The sequence below is a fragment of the Rana temporaria genome, chromosome 1 (assembly GCF_905171775.1).
Source record: "Rana temporaria chromosome 1, aRanTem1.1, whole genome shotgun sequence".
NCBI classification, from domain to species: Eukaryota; Metazoa; Chordata; class Amphibia; order Anura; family Ranidae; genus Rana; species Rana temporaria.
Window position 1 is genome coordinate 280,076,258 of NC_053489.1, and position 20,248 is coordinate 280,096,505.

At 38.3% G+C, this 20,248-nt stretch overlaps 1 protein-coding gene across 3 annotated transcripts in view; it reads right to left on the reverse strand.

The window, feature by feature from the left end:
- Window positions 1-20,248, reverse strand: part of PCSK5 (proprotein convertase subtilisin/kexin type 5) — a 508,063-nt gene that overhangs the window by 201,999 nt on the left and 285,816 nt on the right. For all 3 annotated transcript variants that reach the window (XM_040356083.1, XM_040356101.1, XM_040356092.1), the window contains exons 15-19: window positions 19,814-19,916; window positions 16,975-17,168; window positions 14,584-14,668; window positions 7,427-7,530; window positions 3,148-3,277 (exon numbers count right to left, since the gene is read on the reverse strand). In XM_040356083.1, coding sequence (XP_040212017.1) covers window positions 3,148-3,277; window positions 7,427-7,530; window positions 14,584-14,668; window positions 16,975-17,168; window positions 19,814-19,916 — 616 coding nt within the window. The remainder of the gene's footprint in view (window positions 1-3,147; window positions 3,278-7,426; window positions 7,531-14,583; window positions 14,669-16,974; window positions 17,169-19,813; window positions 19,917-20,248) is intronic.

Below are 20,248 nucleotides of genomic sequence, written 5' to 3' on the forward strand. Positions count from 1 at the left end.
CTTGCCCAGCTAAAGTAATAGTTAGAGGGGTTGAGACAAACCCTTTAAAGGGAACTTACAATTGTCAAATTTTATTAATTTGGGTTAAACCTTTTCTCTAAAAAAATAACGCTGGCTGTAACTTCTTAAAAACTGTGACCTGTACTTATTATTAACTACAGGTATTTATGTAGCCCAGACAATTCATGCAGTGTTTTACCTAAACATCAGTCCCTTCCCTTAAGGAGCTTATAATCTATGGTCCCATCATGCATATTTAGCAGCCAATTAACCTACCAGCATGTCTTTGAAGTGTTCAAGGAGCCTGAGTACCAAGAGGAAACCCAGTTAAGCACAGGCAGAACATGCAAACTCCAGGTAGATGGTGCCCTGACTGGGATATGGTGTGCTGGCAAACATTTTCCTTGTGACTTTTGAACCAGTTCCCAGCTGTTTGTTGCTGCAGCACCCAATCCATTGAGAGCTTTTCCAGGAACATGTGCAATGGGAATATAGAGTATTAGCACTGACTGGGATACAAACTGGGAACCCCAGTGCTACAGGGCAGAAGTGTTGACCACAAAGTCACTGTGTGGGCTTTTGTTTGTCACTTACTTACAAATCTATTTAAAACCACAGTACCCTTTGACAAATATAAGATCTTATGGTATGTTTGGCTCGTTTCTCTTCCTCTGATACCCTCACATCAATGCTTTCGACCTCGATTGGCCCGTCCCCCTGGCTTCACCTTGACACAGGGTTTCTAGAGATGTTGTTATATTGTTATATAAATTTTCCTTTTTACAGTGATGCCTCTCTTGTTCTTACTGACTCTACTAAACTCAATGTTATCTGGGTGTCTTCCCAGCCATTTTTTCCTCCCTTTTTTCTTCCTTCCCTTTTTTCTGTTTTCGCCCTTCTCTCTTCCTTCCCTTTTTTTTGGTTTCCTTTTTAACCCTGTCTTCTTTCCTTTCTCTTTTTCTTATACGAACAATCAGAATTTCTCTGGTGTATTATTCATATCATGCCAGGTTAACTACAGATGGACTACTTTGCTGGATCCAATGATGGCCCATGCTTTATTCTTGAATTTCTCCTGTTTTTTTCTCTTTATAGTGTCATTTCTCACAGTTTTTATACTGTACTGTTATATTGTACAAGTCATGCTATGGGCGATAACCATTGTGAAGACTTACTGATTAGCTTTTCTATTGTAGTGTCCTACTTACATGTTTTGACTGTTGTTATAATAAAAACATTTTCAACCTTAAAACTACAGTACATGTCTATCCAAGGCTAGACAGGTTGACAATGCTGTCTGGGATTTTACTGCAGAATGAATAGTGTTAACAGTTTATTAAAGGAAGTGGAAAAATAGAAACCGATGTGTTAATACTAGTTTCAAACTGCATTATTTATGTACTTTTTAATTTTGTCCGAGTTCCACTTTAATCAACCTATAATTCTCCATTTGTTTAATGGCAACATTTTATGATGCATGGGCACATTTCTAATCTGTTTAATAGGAGCATAACAAGAATGCCACAAAACCATCTCCTAAACTCAACACATCTATATAAAGACAACATTCAAAGGCAAGAGTTGTGGCAGCCAAAATATGGTGACGTTTAATGGCAGTATCAGTATGAACAGTATGGAACCATAGCACATAGTTCTAGTATAACCGCACTGAACTTTACTAGGTAGGTAAAACTTGAGTTAACTATTACACCCAATGCACAGAGAAAATGAAAATCTGTTTTGTTATCATATATAGTATGGAACAAAACAAGACTGTAAAAGAAGGTAATTTAGTGGGCCTTATCGAAATACTGACAGACAGCATAGCCAAGATAACTCTTTTTTAGGTGACATTAGAAATGTTTCTTGAACTACACCAAAAATAAATTTTGGTTACAGAATTACTTATATATATATATATATATATAAATGGTGAGACCCAATTAATAAAGAGCCGTAGGCTGCTTGAGGCCCAGGGGCATCTATAAGCATAGGTCAAAAGAAAAGGAGTTGGGACTTTCACGGCACTGATAGGAAACCAAGTAGGTATAAAAAAACAAAATTTATTTACATAAAACAGTTTACAGTTTAAAAACAATTAGGGACAGACCCCACAGATCAAAATTGGGTATACAACCAACTATGTCAAATGAGTGGAGCCAAAAAGCCTCGACCGGTTTCGCGGCTATGCCGCTTCTTCAGGAGGGTCTAAGCTGGTCAGAAGAATCAAGCAATGGGTCTGGTATTTTACCCCTGGCGCATGAAGGGGAAACCTCAAATCAATTATATATTCAGGCAGCTCTGGCCTACTACTCTGCGGGGGATACATTTGACTGGACAGGCTAGAAAACCTTGTTTAATCACCATTGAACCCCTGCACATAGGTTGTCACGGTCCCTCTACTCACCGTTTGAGTAAAGTGGACAGGTCTATGCAGCGCTGTGCAGCCTTTTTTTCCCCCTGGAAGTAGTTGGATGGCACAGATAAGCACACACTGGAGCTGCCATTCTGTGCCTTGACCAATCCAAGCATGCAAGTTTGGTCAAAACATTTCTACCTTCTATGGGCTGCTTTATTTAAACATTTTTTCAGTAGTCAAAAGCATCAGATAAATAAACTAAATACTAATATTTATTCCATATTACTTGATATTACTACAACTTTCTCCCTATTAGACTGGTCAATACTGCTAAATACAGGATGCCTTTCTTCCCACGTCATAGCCACTACAAATGCTCACTATTCTGTCCCCTCTGCTGCCAAGTTAAGATATTTAAAAGTGACTTCCCCATTTTTTTCGGCAAAGAGCTAATGTGAAGGAGTGAGATGACAGTTGTCAATTAATGAGTCAGTACACAAAGCTTTACAAAAGGATCAGCCATGTCACTGTAATTTACAAATTGAATTGGATTCAGTTGGATAAAACTGTCACTTTTTTTAAATCAGGATCCTTGTCCTGGAGTGTTAACTTTGTGAACTGAGCCTTATGTATTTAAAATTTCATTACTTAAGGCACTGCGTATATTTAAATCTCTCTTTACCTAATATAAGACAAGTCTGTTGATTTTTCAAAAACAGGGAAAGACACATATACCACAGCCATTTCTTCTTCTTATTATTATATAGTTATATACCATAATAACTTACCGTTTACAAGTTTTATAACCATTAGCCTTGGGTAGAGTAAAATAATATTCAGAACTACATGATGTAACACATCGTCCATCTTCAAGTGCCATTTCTTTTGCACAGTTTATACAGTTGTCTATGCCGGGTCCTACATAAAAAAGGTCAATAAAGGTAAAAATTGTGAACTTTGTTAATGGGTGAGTATAAATATCTAACAATATTTCCACATATAGTAAATGTAATAATGTTGTGAAAGTTTAAAATCTATTTATTTAGCTCTACTATGTGCTAGATTCAGCACTCTGCAGGCACAGCATAGCCTAGCTGGCATATAGGTCTGTACTGAATGCTCTCAGGATCACATTTGCTCACAACTGAGCATCAGAATGATGACATCACCCATATTGCACTTCTCAGCCCCGACACAATCACTAGGCTGCTTTTTATGATAAGACGTACAGTTTTCCTTCTTGTTTATACTGATAATGCTGTAGCTTTTCAAGAACAGTGATGGACTAATATTTAGGCCAAACCCAGCTCAGCCTGAACCAACAGTAAAGCTGTTATGTGGTAGTACTCCACTCCACTGGCCCAACCAGCTGCGGACAAATAATTCCCACCACAGCAGCACATAGTGAAGGGGCAGGGATGCTGGTGATATCATTGACCCAATATAGCCACATCATTGTATTTAGACAATGTCACTGACCAAATATTGCCATGTAGCCATATTAGGTGCATGATGTCACCAACATCTCTGTCCCTTTGTTATATGCGGCTGTGGGACATGGAATTCCTCAGGGACAGTTAATTTGGGCATAACAATGCATGAACTCTAATGAGAGGACTGTGATGTCATGAGGGATTTTGTGATGGGGAACGTTGATGTAAGGAGGCCACTCCATGATTAGGGACTCATTAGAAATCATTAGAATCTTTAACCACTTTAGGCCAGAGCCAATTCTGACACTTCGTTTCTACATGTAAAGATCATTTTTTTGCTATTTTTAGCTAGAAAATTACATAGAACCCCCAAACACTATATATGTTTTTTTAGCAGAGACCCTAGAGAATACAATGGCGGTCATTGCAACTCGCACAGTATTTGTGCAGCAATTTTTCAAACACGTTTTTTTTAAAAACTGTTTCATGCTTAGAAAAAAAAAACCCAGTAAAGTTAGCCAAATTAAATAGTAAATATTAAACGCTTCAAAATTGCACACGCTCGTGGAATGACGCCAAACTTCGGTACTTACAAATCTCCATGGGCGACGCTTTAAAAAAAATTCTGGTTACATGCTTTGAGTTACAGAGGAGGTCTATAGCTAGAATTATTGCTCTCGCTCTTACGTTCGCGGCGACACCTCACATGTGTGGTTTGAACACCATTTTCATATGTGGGCCGGTCTTACATATGCGTTCGCTTCTGCGTGCAAGCTACCGGGGACAGGGGCACTTTAAAAAATATATATATATATATTATTATTGTTAATTTTACTTCTTTTTTTTATATTTTGACCATTTAAAAATAAAATACAATTTTTGATCACTTTTATTCCTATTAGAAATGTAAACATTCTGACACGTTTTTTGGAAACCAGTAACATTATTACAGTGATCAGTGCTACAAATATGCACTGGCATTGTACTAATGGCACTGGCAGGGAAGGGGTTAACATCAGGGGCGATCAAGGGTTTAAATGTGTTTCCTGGGTGTGTTTACGAACAGTATGGGGCCTGAGACAACACACCGATCCATCTTCCTGTATAGCAGAAAGACAGGATCTCTGTGTCATCCCCTGACAGAACGAAGATCTCCCTTGTTTACTTTCTGTCTCTAGGGAACGATCGCAGGTGGCCGGCAGACATTGAGTCCGCTGGACATGCTGATTGGCTCCCCTGCGCATGCCAACAAAAAGCCATGTACAAGTCCGACATACACCTATGGCAATTCCCACAGCTGGGCCAAACTGCCGCAGTATAAGGCCCTGTACACACGACCGAGTTTCTCGGCAGAATTCAGCCAGAAACTCGGTCGGAGCTGAATTCTGCCGAGAAACCCGGCCGTGTGTACACTTTCGGCCGAGGAAGCCGACGAGGACCTCGGCGAGGAAATAGAGAACATGTTCTCTATTTCCTCGTTGTTCAATGGCAAATTTCGGCTCGCCGAGATCCTCGGCGGCTTCACAAGGAACTAGACGGGCAAAACGATGTGTTTTGCCCGTCGAGTTCCTCGGACGTGTGTACGGGGCCTATCTGTGAAGGCTGGTCGGCAAGCGGATAAAACAATCTACTGAGCTATCCAGAACCAGCTCTTAGGCACTATCATTGCAACGCACATCTTCTCCTTCTCTAAGCTGCTTAAATCACCACCGTTTCCAGTCATAATATCTGAAAACATGTTACATTGACCAAAATGGGTAAGGCAACAACATAGCCTCCCATGTTGATATTAGTTTTTCAAGGGTTTGTAGAAAAATAACATCATGGGAGATTAAGACAATACACTATATAAGTATTATTTTGAAGAAAATATATTCCGTATATACTCGAGTATAAGCTGACTTTTTCAGCACATTTTTTTATGCTGAAAAAACACCCCTCGGCTTATACTCGAGTGAGGGTCTCCTCTCGCACCGTGCCAGTGTTGATGAGGAGGGAAGGGATTTGCACCTTATTATGCTGTATATTACCCCCTCTTAGATGATTCACAGCAGGGCTGTATGTATAGGAAGTCCGCAACGTCCACTGTAAGAAAGACCCGCCTCCTCCTCGTACATGGGCACAGTGATGCTGCAAATAGGCACAGTGAGGCTGCAGATGGGCACAGTGAGGCTGCAGATGGGCACAGTGAGGCTGCAAATGGGCATTGTTGACCCTCTTTTCCATTTACAGTAGCTGCTGCATTTCCCACCCTAAGCTTATACTCGAGTCAATATGTTTTCCCAGTTTTTTGTGGTAAAATTAGGTGCCTCGGCTTATATTCGGGTCGGCTTATACTCGAGTATATACGGTAAATATATTTTCATGAGTACATAAATGGCATAAATGTTGGTATTTCAATATTTGCTTGAAATACATTTTTTCTTATTAAAACATAACATTTAGTAGACATTATCAAAGAATGAGGAACCCAAAAGTAATAGGCTGTGGATGTCCCGTTATTGACTGAATTATAATGCCATTCATCTAAGGCCCCTTTCACACTAGGCAGACTCCGTCTCAGCGGGGTCCGCCAGCTCAGCGGGAGATCTCCGCTGAGCCGGCAGATGACAAGTCCCTCTCTGCTCACTCTTCTATGGAGAGATCTGATGAAAACAGACAGCATGTCTGTTTTCATCAGATCTTACCCGATCCGACATGGACGGATGGTCCAAGTGTCACCATCCGTCTGATTTTAGCGGGTCGGATGTCAGCGGACATGTCTCCGCTGACATCCGACGCTCCATAGAGAAGTATGGAGTGGCCATTCAGGTCCGCCGACAAATATGACAGATGGACCTATACGGTCCGACCGTGTGAAAGGGGCCTTAAAAAAGAAGTCCAGTATGAGCAAATTACAATTATTTTTAGAATATTGCAAATATACCTAGTGGTAATAAACCTAAGACAAAAATGTAATATTATTATTATTAATAATAATAATAATAATAATAATAATAATAATAATAAACATGGCTTATAGTAATATGTTGCAGCTTGCCAATCATTACAGGTGGTGGCTGCATTCGTTTTCTTTTTTTAGTTTTTTTTAATACTTTCTTTTCACGTGGGGATCTTAGTAGGAGGTTCTGAACGGTCAGCCACTTAGAGGTCTTCTATATTTCAGAATGCTATCAATCTAACATGTTTTCAGACACAGGAGGCCAGGGGAACACTATAGTGTTACTCTCACATTATTCATGGAGCAGAAAGGTGATACAAAATAAAACATTTTTTTTAGGCAAAACAGTTCACATAAAAATATTTCTGGTGTTTTATGGGCTGCTTTATTTTCAAAGAAAATGGAATTCCCATTATTACCTTTTTAACCTTTTTAGTAAGAGCAGGATCCAGTTCTTATGATTTTAATAGGGCATGTTACAGTGACAACTAAAACTAAAAGGTTCTCATTGCATACTAAGTATTCCCAGCAGTCTTTAGCAGGTAGTGTCCCAAATGCAAAAATACAAATTCCAAATTTTCTTTTTAGGCAAAAGCAGAACCAAGGATCCCCTGTAAGAATATCAGCTAGGGGGTTCACAAATAAGCAGGGCATTGCCGGTTTTCCTGGAGATTCCCTATAAATGTAGAATACCTGTGCATGTAGCACATGATCTGTGACAGGGCTCACATTCCTTCTTGATGGCACTGTAATATTTCTCATCCTCGCAGGTAACAGCACATTTGGATCCCTGTAAACTAAAGAAAAGAAAATATCTGGATCAACTACTAAGAAACGAATTTAAGCATGCATTCAAAGATTTGTTTTCTACTTTTCACCAAATAACACAAATCCAACCTCTTCCACCTTTCACCAATTTTTATTTATTTTTCTAAATTTGTATTGGTCTCTTTTTTTTTTAAATGTTTTAAACTTAAATTGATTTATATAATGTAACAAGCGTAGATCATATGAGTAATTTTGGCTTAGAGCATTACAACCAGAAAGGCATATTCAGGAGGAGGTCAGCAATAGCAGCCTTATATTTCTCAAAAAAAAAAAAAAAAAGGTTTCTTATAGGCTGTACTTAAACAAGGCTTAAAAACGCAGAAAAACGCATTTATTTGGCTAATATCAGCGTTTTTGAGCCATAAGCTTTGTTGGGAGTATAGTTTTGCTAACAAAGAAAAATGGGAAAAAATGCAGAAAAACGCTACTGCAAAAATGCTGCAAAACTCATTCAACAGCTCCTGCTTTCTACAGCTAACGTTACTGGCATTTTTATAATGTCCAGTGTGCATGAGGCATAACTACTCCATACACTCTCCCTATCCCACCCTGATAAGTGGTAACACGCTTGCAACAGCTGTATTCAAGCTGGATAAAAAATACTTAACTACATCACTACTATGCACACTGCACTCATAAGCACTAACACATTTGAGACAACTACATGCTGAAAAATCACTCTTGGCTGAATCTTTGGCATCAACCTGCAGATACAGCTACAGAGCTCAGCCTCAGGGGCATACAATTATCTGCATTCTTCCACCTTCGGATCTTACAATGAGGAATAAACTTTTGCAATAATTTTGTATTTGTAATTAAATGATTTTAGATAGTTAAGGCTGTGTTTGACGTTGATGGTTACCGTAATTATACTTTGATGAGAGCTGGTGCCTCCACCATAACTAAGTAAGGTCTATATGAAAATAAAGGAATTCTAGTGGGTGCAGCGCTGCTCTGTTATAACTGTATTGTTAGATGTATTCACTTAATATTTTATGGAAAAGCTTTGTGACCTTTGTGAATGTATGTGAATCATTTCATCAAATAAAGTGACAAGTGCTAATACTACTCGATACACCTTAGAGACACACACACACGTGTAAATAATATAAATATTACATATATATATGAATAAAGTGCAATAATTAATCAACAGTCTTCAAAATATAAACCTTATAAATTAAATCCAAGGTGCAATACCATGACAAATGGTGATGAAACGTCCTATTGTCATATTCAGATCCTAAAGTTGATAAATAGTCTGTTTGGAAAAAAGACCATCCTTCAAAACAAAGTGACTTGTGCCTTTTTTCTCTGCGCTTTCTAGAAATATCTTATGGTGCAGGTGCTTCACTCCATGCTCTCCTACAGTATGTGAATACACTTACCATAAGGCTCTCCCCTCTAGGGGGTATTGCGCCTTCACAGACACACTGCTGTATATTGAAACACAGACCTCCGCTGGAAGTATCTTTTATCGGCACCTTAACCTCGATAATGCACAGTATATACAAAGAGAAATAACACTCCATAGTGCAATAAGGTTTATACGCCATTTATTTTGTAATAGACGTATAAGTATGCACTTACATTTAGTTTAAAATCAAGTGCACATATACACACACACACATATATATTTTATATTTCTTATGTACAATTTCTAACAGATTTTGGAAAGTTTTTTATCTATGCATTTGTTAAGGTATTTTTATGTATTTTTTTTAGGTATTTTTTTTATGTTATATTTTATGCTATTAGCCTATATAACATGTGGTGTACCCTATATGTCTTTTTGCATAGCTTTCTATGCGCAGTGACATGGCTGACAAAATTATAACACCTATTCTTTATGCTATTTTGTAACTGGCTTTTACACACTGGACATTGACGGATTATACTGCCATTTCGCTATACTGAAGTGCCTGCATACTAGCACTAAACAAGTACAAGGTCTATCTACAACAAAATGGCCACTAATTATATTGTATTGGGTTGCCAGGCTACCACATAGTATATATTCCAGGACGTCTAGCAAGATGGCCCTTCTCCCGATGAAGTCTTGATGATGAAACGCGTAGGGTGGGCCACAGCATCATTGCATCACTTCCTGTTTAGTCAGTAGAATGCATGAGAATCACAGACTTCCTGTTTTATTACTGCTAATTGATTTTAAACTAAATGTAAGTGCATACCTATAAGTCTATTACAAAATAAATCGACTATAAATGGTATTGCACTATGGAGTATTATTTCTCTTTGCATAAACTGTGCTTTATCGAGGTGAAGGAGCCGATAAAAGATACTACCGGTGGAGGTCTGTGTTCCAATATACAGCAGTGTTGCACAGAGAAAAAAGGCACAAGTCACTTTGTTTTGAAGGATGGTCTTTATTTCCAAACAGACTGTTTATCAACTTTAAGATCTGAATATGACAATAGGAAGTTTCATCACCATTTATCACACCTTGTATTTAATTCATGATATAAGGTTTATATTTTGAAGACTGTTGATTAATTATTGCACCTGACACGTTATTTATATATATGTAACATTTATGATTTACAAGCGTGTGTGTGTCTCTAAGGAGTATTGAGTAGAATTAGCACTTGTCACTTTATTTTTTAATGAAATGATTCATATACTTTTAAAAACGTAATAAAATAATACCTTCTGTTTTTAGATGGCTTAGCTATAACTTATATTATTCTGCGGAGGTCTTTTTGTTTCTTATATTTTAAGCATTCTTAATGTTTTGGTTGTATAAGTTGTCAGAAATGCGCAATACACCAGGTCAAAATGTGTTCATGATGTTATTGTTTTGTATGTCTGTTAGCATATACACATACCATGAAAGGTTAAACTAGATGCATTTACCGATTTGGGCACCATGCAGTGGTTGAACTACATGCTAGCACACAGATAAACAGTAACCTAGATCTATGGCCAAAAAAATATATTTACTGTATTTATTGGCATATAACACTCACTTTTTCACCCTGCAAATTGGTTGCAAATAGTGTATGCGTGTTATACGCCGATACTGAAATTTAAGCTGCCTCGGAGAGAATGGTAAGGGGGGCGAGACGAGCACCATCAGATTACATACAGTGAGAATTTCCTGTTTACTCTGTAATAGGAAGGCCGCTCTCCTGGGCCAGCATTGGACCAGTGTTCTGTCTATCATAGAAGTCGGTCCAGGAGGTGGGACTTTGAATTAAAGAGGCTGCCGAGTAAACAGGAGATTCTCGCTGTATGTAATCTGACGGCGCTCACCCCGCCCCCTCCCTGAGATAGGCATTGATCAGGCTTTTTCATGGCAATGGGAAGGCTGCAGATGGGCATTGATCAAGCTTCATTGATGGGCAAATGTGAAGCTTAAAATGGGCACTGATCAAGCTGCATTGATGGGCAATTTTGAGGCTGCAGATAGGCATTGATCGGGCTGCATTTATGGGTACTGACCCTTATTTTGTTTCAAAGTTCTTTATTTTTATTTTTTTATATTTATTTATCTATTTATTTAATTATTCTTCACAAGGAGATTTTGAGGCAAAAAGGGGATATTTTACCCCCCCTTTAAAATAGAAACAATTAAAGGGAAAGATATGGGAAAATGTGCACAAAGTTCTTTATTTAAAATGTAAAGTTTTTTTCCCTCTTAAAATGAAGGTGCGTGTTATACGCCTGTGCGTGTTATATGCCAATAAATACGGTATATTTCTGACAAATCTTTAGGCTTTCAGAATAAGATTTATTAGTGGATACATTTTTTTTCTGACCAGGATTCAACCATCCTTCCCTTTTTTGTATTATTCAAGAGACCGTCAGTTGCCATGCCATATTAGAAAAAAAAAAAACGTCAAGCATTGCTTATTTAAATACTTGCCGACCAGCCGCAGTTCTACGGCGGCAGGTCAGCTCCCCTGCGCGAGAGCCCGTAGCTCTACGTCGCCTCGCAAAGCGTCCACTAGGGGCGCGCGCCCCCCACTCGTCCCTGATCCCGACGCGCGTGCCCGGCAGATGTAATCACCGCCGGGCACCCGCGATCGCTCGTTACAGAGCGAGAATCGGGAGCTTTGTTTGTAAACACACAGCTCCCGGTCCTGTCAGGGGAGAAATGCCTGACCGTCTGTTCATACAATGTATGAACAGTGATCAGTCATTTCCCCTAGTGAGTCCACCCCCCCTACAGTTAGAACACACCCAGGGAACATACTTAACCCCTTCCCCGCCCCCTAGTGTTAACCCCTTCCGTGAGAGTGGCATTTTTATAGTAATGAATGCATTTTTATAGCACTGATCGCTATAAAAATGCCAATGGTCCCAAAAATTTGTCAAAAGTGTCCGAAGTGTCCGCCATAATGTCGCAGTACCGGAAAAAAAACGCTGATCGCCGCTATTACTAGTAAAAAAAAAAAAAAAAATGCCATAAAACTACCCCCTATTTTGTAGACGATATAACTTGTGCGCAAACCAATCAACAAACGCTTATTGCGATTTTTTTTTACGAAAAATATGTAGAAGAATACGTATCAGCCTAAACTGAGGAAAACCTTTTTTCTTTATATATTTTTGGGGGATATTTATTATGGTAAAAAGTAAAAAATATTAATTTTTTTCAAAATTGTCGCTCTATTTGTGTTTATAGCGCAAAAACTAAAAACCGCAGAGGTGATCAAATACCACCAAAAGAAAGCTCTATTTGTGGGAAAAAAAGAACGCCAATTTTGTTTGGGAGCCACGTCGCACGACCGCGCAATTGTCAGTTAAAGCGATGCAGTGCCGAATCGCAAAAAGTGCTCTGGTCTTTGACCAGCAATATAGTCCGGGGCTTGAGTGGTTAAAGAATATTTTGCTGTCTCTGGCAGTTTATGTCTGGGAACCAGTTACGTACACAAAATGCTCTCCAAGGTCATGATAATATAATGTACAACACTTAAATTGATACATTTCCTGTTCACGGTCATAATGAAACACATTTTTGATTGCTAATTATCCACTTTTTACTGTAACCTTTCACATCAGCTTTGAAACAGGGAAATAAAAATATACACTATATGGAGAAGTCAACAAATAGAATAGAAAAATCTGATGTACATTGCTTTATCATAACAAATTATCACACTATGATGTTAAGCTGTGTATTTAAAAAACATTTGCATGGAAAGTCACCCGATGAAAGTGCATGTAGGTACATTCTGGGGTAGATTTCGTAAAACTGTGCGCTCAGAATCTGGTGCAGCTGTGCATGGTAGCCAATCAGCTTCTAAATTAAGCTTGTTCAATTAAGCTTTAACAATAAAACCTGGAAGCTATGTGGTTTTCAATGTGAAGCTTCCCCAGATTTTGAACACTCCGGTTTTAGTAAATAACCCTCTTAGTACATATGGGGCAAAAAACAAATGGAATTACCCCCTTCCTGATGAGTGTATGCATATATGCAACCTCATGGAAGTGTATCTTTACCTGCAGGGCCGCAAATATGCGCCGCTGTCTGTGCTGGCAGCAACAGCTCCAGGTCTCATACAGTCACAGTGATCACAGTGATCAGTCATTGTACAGCCTGCCTCTGTTATTTTCCCTTTTGAATGGAGAAAAAGGTACACTGTATATTTATCTCCTTGCTAGAGGACTAAATTGTAAACAAAAACCTGTGTGGAATTATTTTTTTTGAAAAAACACTAAAGACTTAATAGTTAGACCAGGGTTTGATCTCGGTCACTGCAAGGGTCAGAGTTTGGGCCAATTTATGGTCAAAAGTCATAGTAAGATAAAAAAAATCAAGGAGTTCTTTGCCATGAGGTGCCATGTTGCCAAGGTACCATGTTGAACTTCCAGTGACCAGTAGGAGAGAGTGAGAGCGATAAAACCGGGGAGGGAAAATGGCTAATTGGTCCCAATTTAAACATTTTCACTTAGGGGTGTTCTCACTTTTGTTGCCAGTGGTTTAGACATTAATGGCTGTGTGTTGAGATATTTTGAGGGGACAGCAAATTTACACTGTTATACAAGCTGCACACTCACTACTTTACATTGCAGAAAAGTGTCCCTTCTTCAGTGTTGTCACTTGAAAACATATAATAAAATATTTTCAAAAAACGTGAGGGGTGTACTCACTTTTGTGAGATACTGTAAGAAGCTAAAATGGGTTTCAACTTCTGGGCAGCCACATGCACAGACATAGTAAAGCAACTGCTGAAGTGTGGGCAAGTGACAGTCAAACATTCCAAGCATCTACTTGCTATTGCATTTACCTGTTTCTTCAGCTGAGGGGATATTGTATTAATAATATCATTATAAAGAGTTTGTATTTTCCAGGATAAAATGACTTACAAACTTTGCCTTGGTTACCGGAATATATAATATAATATATATATGTTTGTGGTAAAATATAATCGAATGCAATGCAACGAACCATACTTTGGGTGTAATACTGAGTGATTGTCAAGCTTTTGCAATATATTATAGTAACATGACACATAAAGCTACTAGGACAACAAAGGAACATTTCAAATCCAAGGCTCTTGTAACCACAACACATACGCAACACAGTCTCCTCTGACACTTGTCACATGTTATGAAAGCAAGCAAGAATAAAAAAAAATGCATATTGGTAAAATGTGCATTTCCCAATGGTGAAAACGTGTTAACATCTATATGAGTAAAGGAGAACAAAAGAGGGAAAACCTTATGTTTATGAAAAGTTTATGTTTCATTGACAGAACTTATATGGCATTTAATATGACAGCCTGAGCCAAAAGTTTTCATGAGTCATCTGGGGAAGGGGGAACATGTACTCAGCAGCACATCACATTAGAATTTTATCACTACCAAGAGCCTCTTTAGGCATTTATGTTACTATAGAAATTTCTCACCTCCTGCATTAGAATTCTTTCAACCTCTACAAAATTGATCATCATAGAAAGAATCAAGCCCACCCAGGGCCTAAAAACTATTCTCTGTTAATATGCCTTTGATAAAAAGCCAGAGTGACAAACCACACTAGTTTAGTGATTTCATACCTGAGGCCATGCTTGCATTCGGTGCAGATGTCAGCAGATGTGCATGTCTTGCAGTTTTCATGACATTTTTTACAAAGGTTCTTTTCTGCAAAGGAAACGCATGTTATCATCTGAAAAATTCCCAATTTATTTTATTAACAGATGTTGACAAATTGGAAAATGGAACATGCATTAGCGTTTGTTACAAAGAATACAATGTTGATTGTATTAATTACTGTAAAAGACTACTTATAGTGTTAGTAAACCTAGGACCCCGCATCCACTATATCTGGTCTCCCACAGTACACAAAACAAGGAAAGTCTAATATTTCAATAAATATAAACTACAAAATACCTTTTCTCATCAGCAGTATAAAGCAGTCTGTTGACTTATATCAGTTTTTGGCCTAGCACTGGTTAAAGCTTGTAGGAGGATGACACATTTTTGGGACCATTGGCATTTTTATAGCGATCAGTGCTATAAAAATGCATTGGATTACTATAAAAATGCCACTGGCAGGGAAGGGGTTAACACTAAGGAGCAGGGAAGGGGTTAAGTATGGGGTTAAGTATGTTCCCTGGGTGTGTTCTAACTGTAGGGGGGTGGCCTCACTAGGGCAAATGACTGATCACTGTTCATACATTGTATGAACAGACGGTCAGGCATTTCTCCCCTGACAGGACCGGGAGCTGTGCGTTTACACACACAGCTCCCGTTCCCTGCTCTGTAACAAACAATCGCGGGTGCCCGGCGGTGATCGCGCCCCCCGGGCACGTGCACGGGAGTCAGGGATGAGCGGGGGGTGCGTGCACGCCTTCGGTGGCGCGCACGCGCCCCTAGTGGCCGATTCGAGAGCCCGACGTATAGCTACGGGCTCTCGCGCAGGGGAGCCGACCTGCCGCCGTATAACTGCGGCGGTTGGTCGGCAAGTAGTTAATAAAGTGTTGTAAAGGAAAATGCTCTCTCTCTTTATTTTTTCACTACTTACCACATATTTTTAACCGAAAAACATTGCATTGTAAAGCAGCCACTCTAATTCTGCAACATTCTTTAACTATGAATTCATGCATGCATTTTTTCATAAAGAACATGCATATTTGTGAGCATGTGTTAATAGTATGCCCTCTAGAGGAAAAACACAGCCCACTTTTACAGAAAATAGTTAATCTGGTTGAAAGAAGCCCCAAGCAAAAGACACACACAAAAACATAAAAAATAACACACACACAAATCAAAAACCTCCATAAACACAATCCTATACCCGCTTATTTATGGAGGCAGTGTGCCAGGATAACCAAATTTTGGATTAAACTCTTTACGTTTATTTGGTCGGTGACAGGAACAAGATCTAGGTGACAGGAACCTAGATCCTCAGAAGTGGCCTTATTTCAGAAACTGGACCCTGCTATCCTTAAGTGGACTAGACTGGAATCTCATATATCATTTTAACAGCTAGAATTGCTGTAGCAATATTTTTGAAACAGACTGTGGTGCATATGGACTATGTCAAACATAAATTGAATTGGATCAGGATCAATAACAAACTCACAAGTACCCTGCAGAACAATAAAAAAAATTTGATAAGATTTGGGACCCTTGAATCAAATATATTTTTTCCGATTGGTGAGACCTGGGAAGAGTCCTCCTTGCCAACTGTGGTGATCTCATCTCTCAATTTATTTTGCCCCTTTTCTTACCTCCTTTACCCAGTAGGTAACTGATTCAGTATTAAGGGGCACTGGCGGTGTTTCCTAGGGATCAACCCAGAAATTCTATCATCCACTATTCCTTGCTATAGATAAGGTCTGCAAGTATCTGCTATGAGCCTAATTCGTACAGTAATAAGGATATTTGTGATATATCTATATTTAAGCTTGGTTCCGTTAATCGTTTATTAATTCTTTCCGTTTTTAATTAAAACTTTAATAAACAGATTGAAATATAAAGTAAACCTCCAGCCTTTTATAAGTAATAATGACTGTCTCCTCCAAACAATTAAATATTTTGTCTTAGTAGATTCAGTAGGATTTCAGAACCTAGACTATTTTCCTTTGGGAAAAGGTGAGCGGACTCAATTCCTGGGTCTTAAAGTTACCTAAAACAGCTGAATGGCAGGTTGGATGTGGCAGATCACCACAAGGCATTTCAAACTTTCTCAAATAATAAAAAACACTTCTGATCGGAACAGAGTTTAGTATAGCCTTACATGCTTTACAAATACAAAGTTCTTTCTGCATAGTTTTATAAAGCCCCTGCTTACACTTGCATAGAACATTTTTATGGATTATTATAAAACTGGCAGAGCACATTGTGGTTTTCTGGAAATTAAGTCTTGCTGCTCTTCAGGTGATTTTGAATGAAAACCTGTGAATTCATCAAGAAAGTATTGTTTGACATATTTACAAACTTACTGTCATTTAAGTAGAACCCATCTGGGCAGTTTGTGACACAACTGTTAGTCTCTTCATTTAAGTAGTAACCTGATTTACAGGATGAGCATTGATCACTGCGACTTCCCAAGCATGTTTCACAAGTTGGAAAACATTTTTTACATCTCTTCTTGTCTGCGGGATAGTAGCCCAAGGGACAATCTAATACACATATTCTGTAAGTAAATGCAGACTGAGTTATATGGTGCAAATTAAACAACATATCTATTAAATATTTTTCTATTTGACAGCAAAATGTCCCTAAGCATCAAAATTGATAATCTTCAATCATAACAAATATCAACACTATAGTGCTATATAGTTAAAATAATATTTGCTTTATTGTTATTTCATAAGCAAAATACCAGAAATATTTTGTTGTAGATATCACAAAAGCTATGCAAGTCATCTATATGAAGGCTTAGAGAAGGCTGTCAAATTTTAGGAAACAATCCCTAATACAGAAACATTTGCTTTAATAATAGTGTAGACATACACATTTTCATATCTCACAATGTATCTATTCTAGAGACTGAACCAAAATGCCAAACTTTGAAAATCCTTATTTTGTCTGGTGGTGACATCAAGGCCTCCTGTAGACTTTTATTAAAAACTATCTTAGCCCAACTCTTGTCTGAATCTGCCCAAAGGAAAGGCAGCAGATAACAATAATTGTTATGTTCCTAAAGGTTCTTTTAAACCCAATTTCATACATGAAGGACTAAAATAGCGTTAGACCTGAGTGGAAGAGCTGCACTGCTATATTTCATGTACAGGTGGTGGGATCAACATTCTTGGTTTGTACATAGTAAGAGACTTACCCAATAGAGCTTGTCTGCTATGCACTAAACACAAAAGTTTCCACCTGCTAAATATCTATGTATGTATCTCTGGTCCAAATGTAAAATTATATATTCGTTTACAGGTTGTATTTCAATTATTTCTAGCCTTCTTTAATTAATCTGAATGATCTTGAAGTTTGTAAATTTATTTTGTGAAGATGCCCACATATTTATTTTTTGAGTTTGGAGTTCTTTAGCAATAAAATGTAATTTAGTTTTACGCTGAAGACTTTACCAGCCAATACTCACTTCCCAGGATTCACCATAATTGCAATACGACAGTACCATGTTCACAAAGTACGTTTTGATACAGTACAGACCAAAAGTTTGGACACACCTTCTCATTCAAAGAGTTTTCTTTATTTTCATGACTATGAAAAATGTAGATTTACACTGAAGGCATCAAAACTATGAATTAACACATGTGGAATTATACAAAACAAAAAAGTGTGAAACAACTGAAAATATATTTCATATTCTAGGTTCTTCAAAGTAGCCACCTTTTGCTTTGATTACTGCTTTGCACACTCTTGGCATTCTCTTGATGAGCTTCAAGAGGTAGTCACCTGGCGCAGCACCCCATCACTCTCCTTCTTGGTCAAATAGCCCTTACACAGCCCGGAGATGTGTCTGGGGTCATTGTCCTGTTGAAAAATAAATGATGGTCCAACTAAACGCAAACCGGATGGAATAGCATGCCGCTGCAAGATGCTGTGGTAGCCATGCTGGTTCAGTATGCCTTCAATTTTGAATAAATCCCCAACAGTGTCACCAGCAAAGCACCCCCACACCATCACACCTCCTCCACCATGCTTCACGGTGGAAACCAGGCATGTAGAGTCCATCCGTTCACCTTTTCTGCATCACACAAAGACACGGGGGTTGGAACCAAAGATCTCAAGTTTGGACTCATCAGACCAAAGCACAGATTTCCACTGGTCTAATGTCCATTCCTTGTGTTCTTTAGCCCAAACAAGTCTCTTCTGCTTGTTGCTTTTCTTTAGCAGTGGTTTCCTAGCAGATATTCTACCATGAAGGCCTGATTCACACAGTCTCCTCTTAACAGTTCTAGAGATGTGTCTGCTGCAAAAGGTGGCTACTTTGAAGAACCTAGAATATGAAATATATTTTCAGTTGTTTCACACTTTTTTGTTATGTATAATTCCACATGTGTTAATTCATAGTTTTGATGCCTTCAGTGTGAATCTACAATTTTCATAGTCATGAAAATAAAGAAAACTCTTTGAATGAGGTGTGTCCAAACTTTTGGTCTGTACTGTATATATATATATTTTTTTTTTTTGCTGAAATGTTTACAATGTGTAATTATTTAAAAACCCTGGCTATTGCTTTAGTTTTCCGTAACAGTACACATGTCACAGCAGTGGACGACAGAGGCTAGAGCTAGGGCAGTCACCACCTTTTCAGACATACAGTATGTTATTGATGCTGAATTTGGCTGCTGCAGCTGCCTTTCATCAGCAAAGTAATATTGTCCTCTGAGTTTAGGTTTAGGTCATAGGTGTAACCTGCAGATGTCCCATTTCCAATATAACTACTGGTACCGTCAGGAAGGTCATGTTTAAAGAACTTTTGTTTAATAGGTAGAGTACTAAAATGTATGTTTACTAGCTGATAGGGAGTTAACAGACAATACTGAATTAGGATATAGATTTTGCAGGTGGACTTTATCGTGAAGGCTCAAATTGAACACAGATTTACTTTGTAAAGTCTGGAAACTCACCTTCAATCGACATCAGCCCAATCTATACTAAATAATCTAAAAAAGTCACGAAACTGCAACTGTCAGACAATGTGTGATTTAGTCTAAAACAGGTAAGGGTTGCATTGATCTCAATGCTTAATTTCTATCCTAAATTATAGACTCACTGCAGCATTCTCCAAAATACAATTAGAAAAGTACCTTAGTGACACAATTATTGGATTACATTATATACTAAGGAATAAAATAATTTTACCTTGTGTTGTTCTTTGCTTTATAATAAAAATGTAGACAGTCATTGCAGTGATGTGGCCCAGGCCCATCACACCCTACTTCACTGCATTCTGTATCACAGGCACCTAAAATGAAAACAGATAAGACAAGCTCAGTAATGGCATTACATGGAAATAATTCACAAAACTCCTTACACCAGGCTATGGATCATTGGAAGTCCACAAACTAATCACTGACAGTTCAAAGTCACCCACCTGCCCACTAATCATATTGATATTACTGCTAGTTCTGTAGTGTCAAATACTACAAAAATGAATGCTATATGAAACACACTACTGTATTTTGTTGATATATATGAATGCAGCTTTCAAAAGTGATTTTGATGGTAATTCTTATATCAATAAATTTACTAAGAGGCACTGATGAAATAGATGAAACCCACTGCTCCAGACCGCGC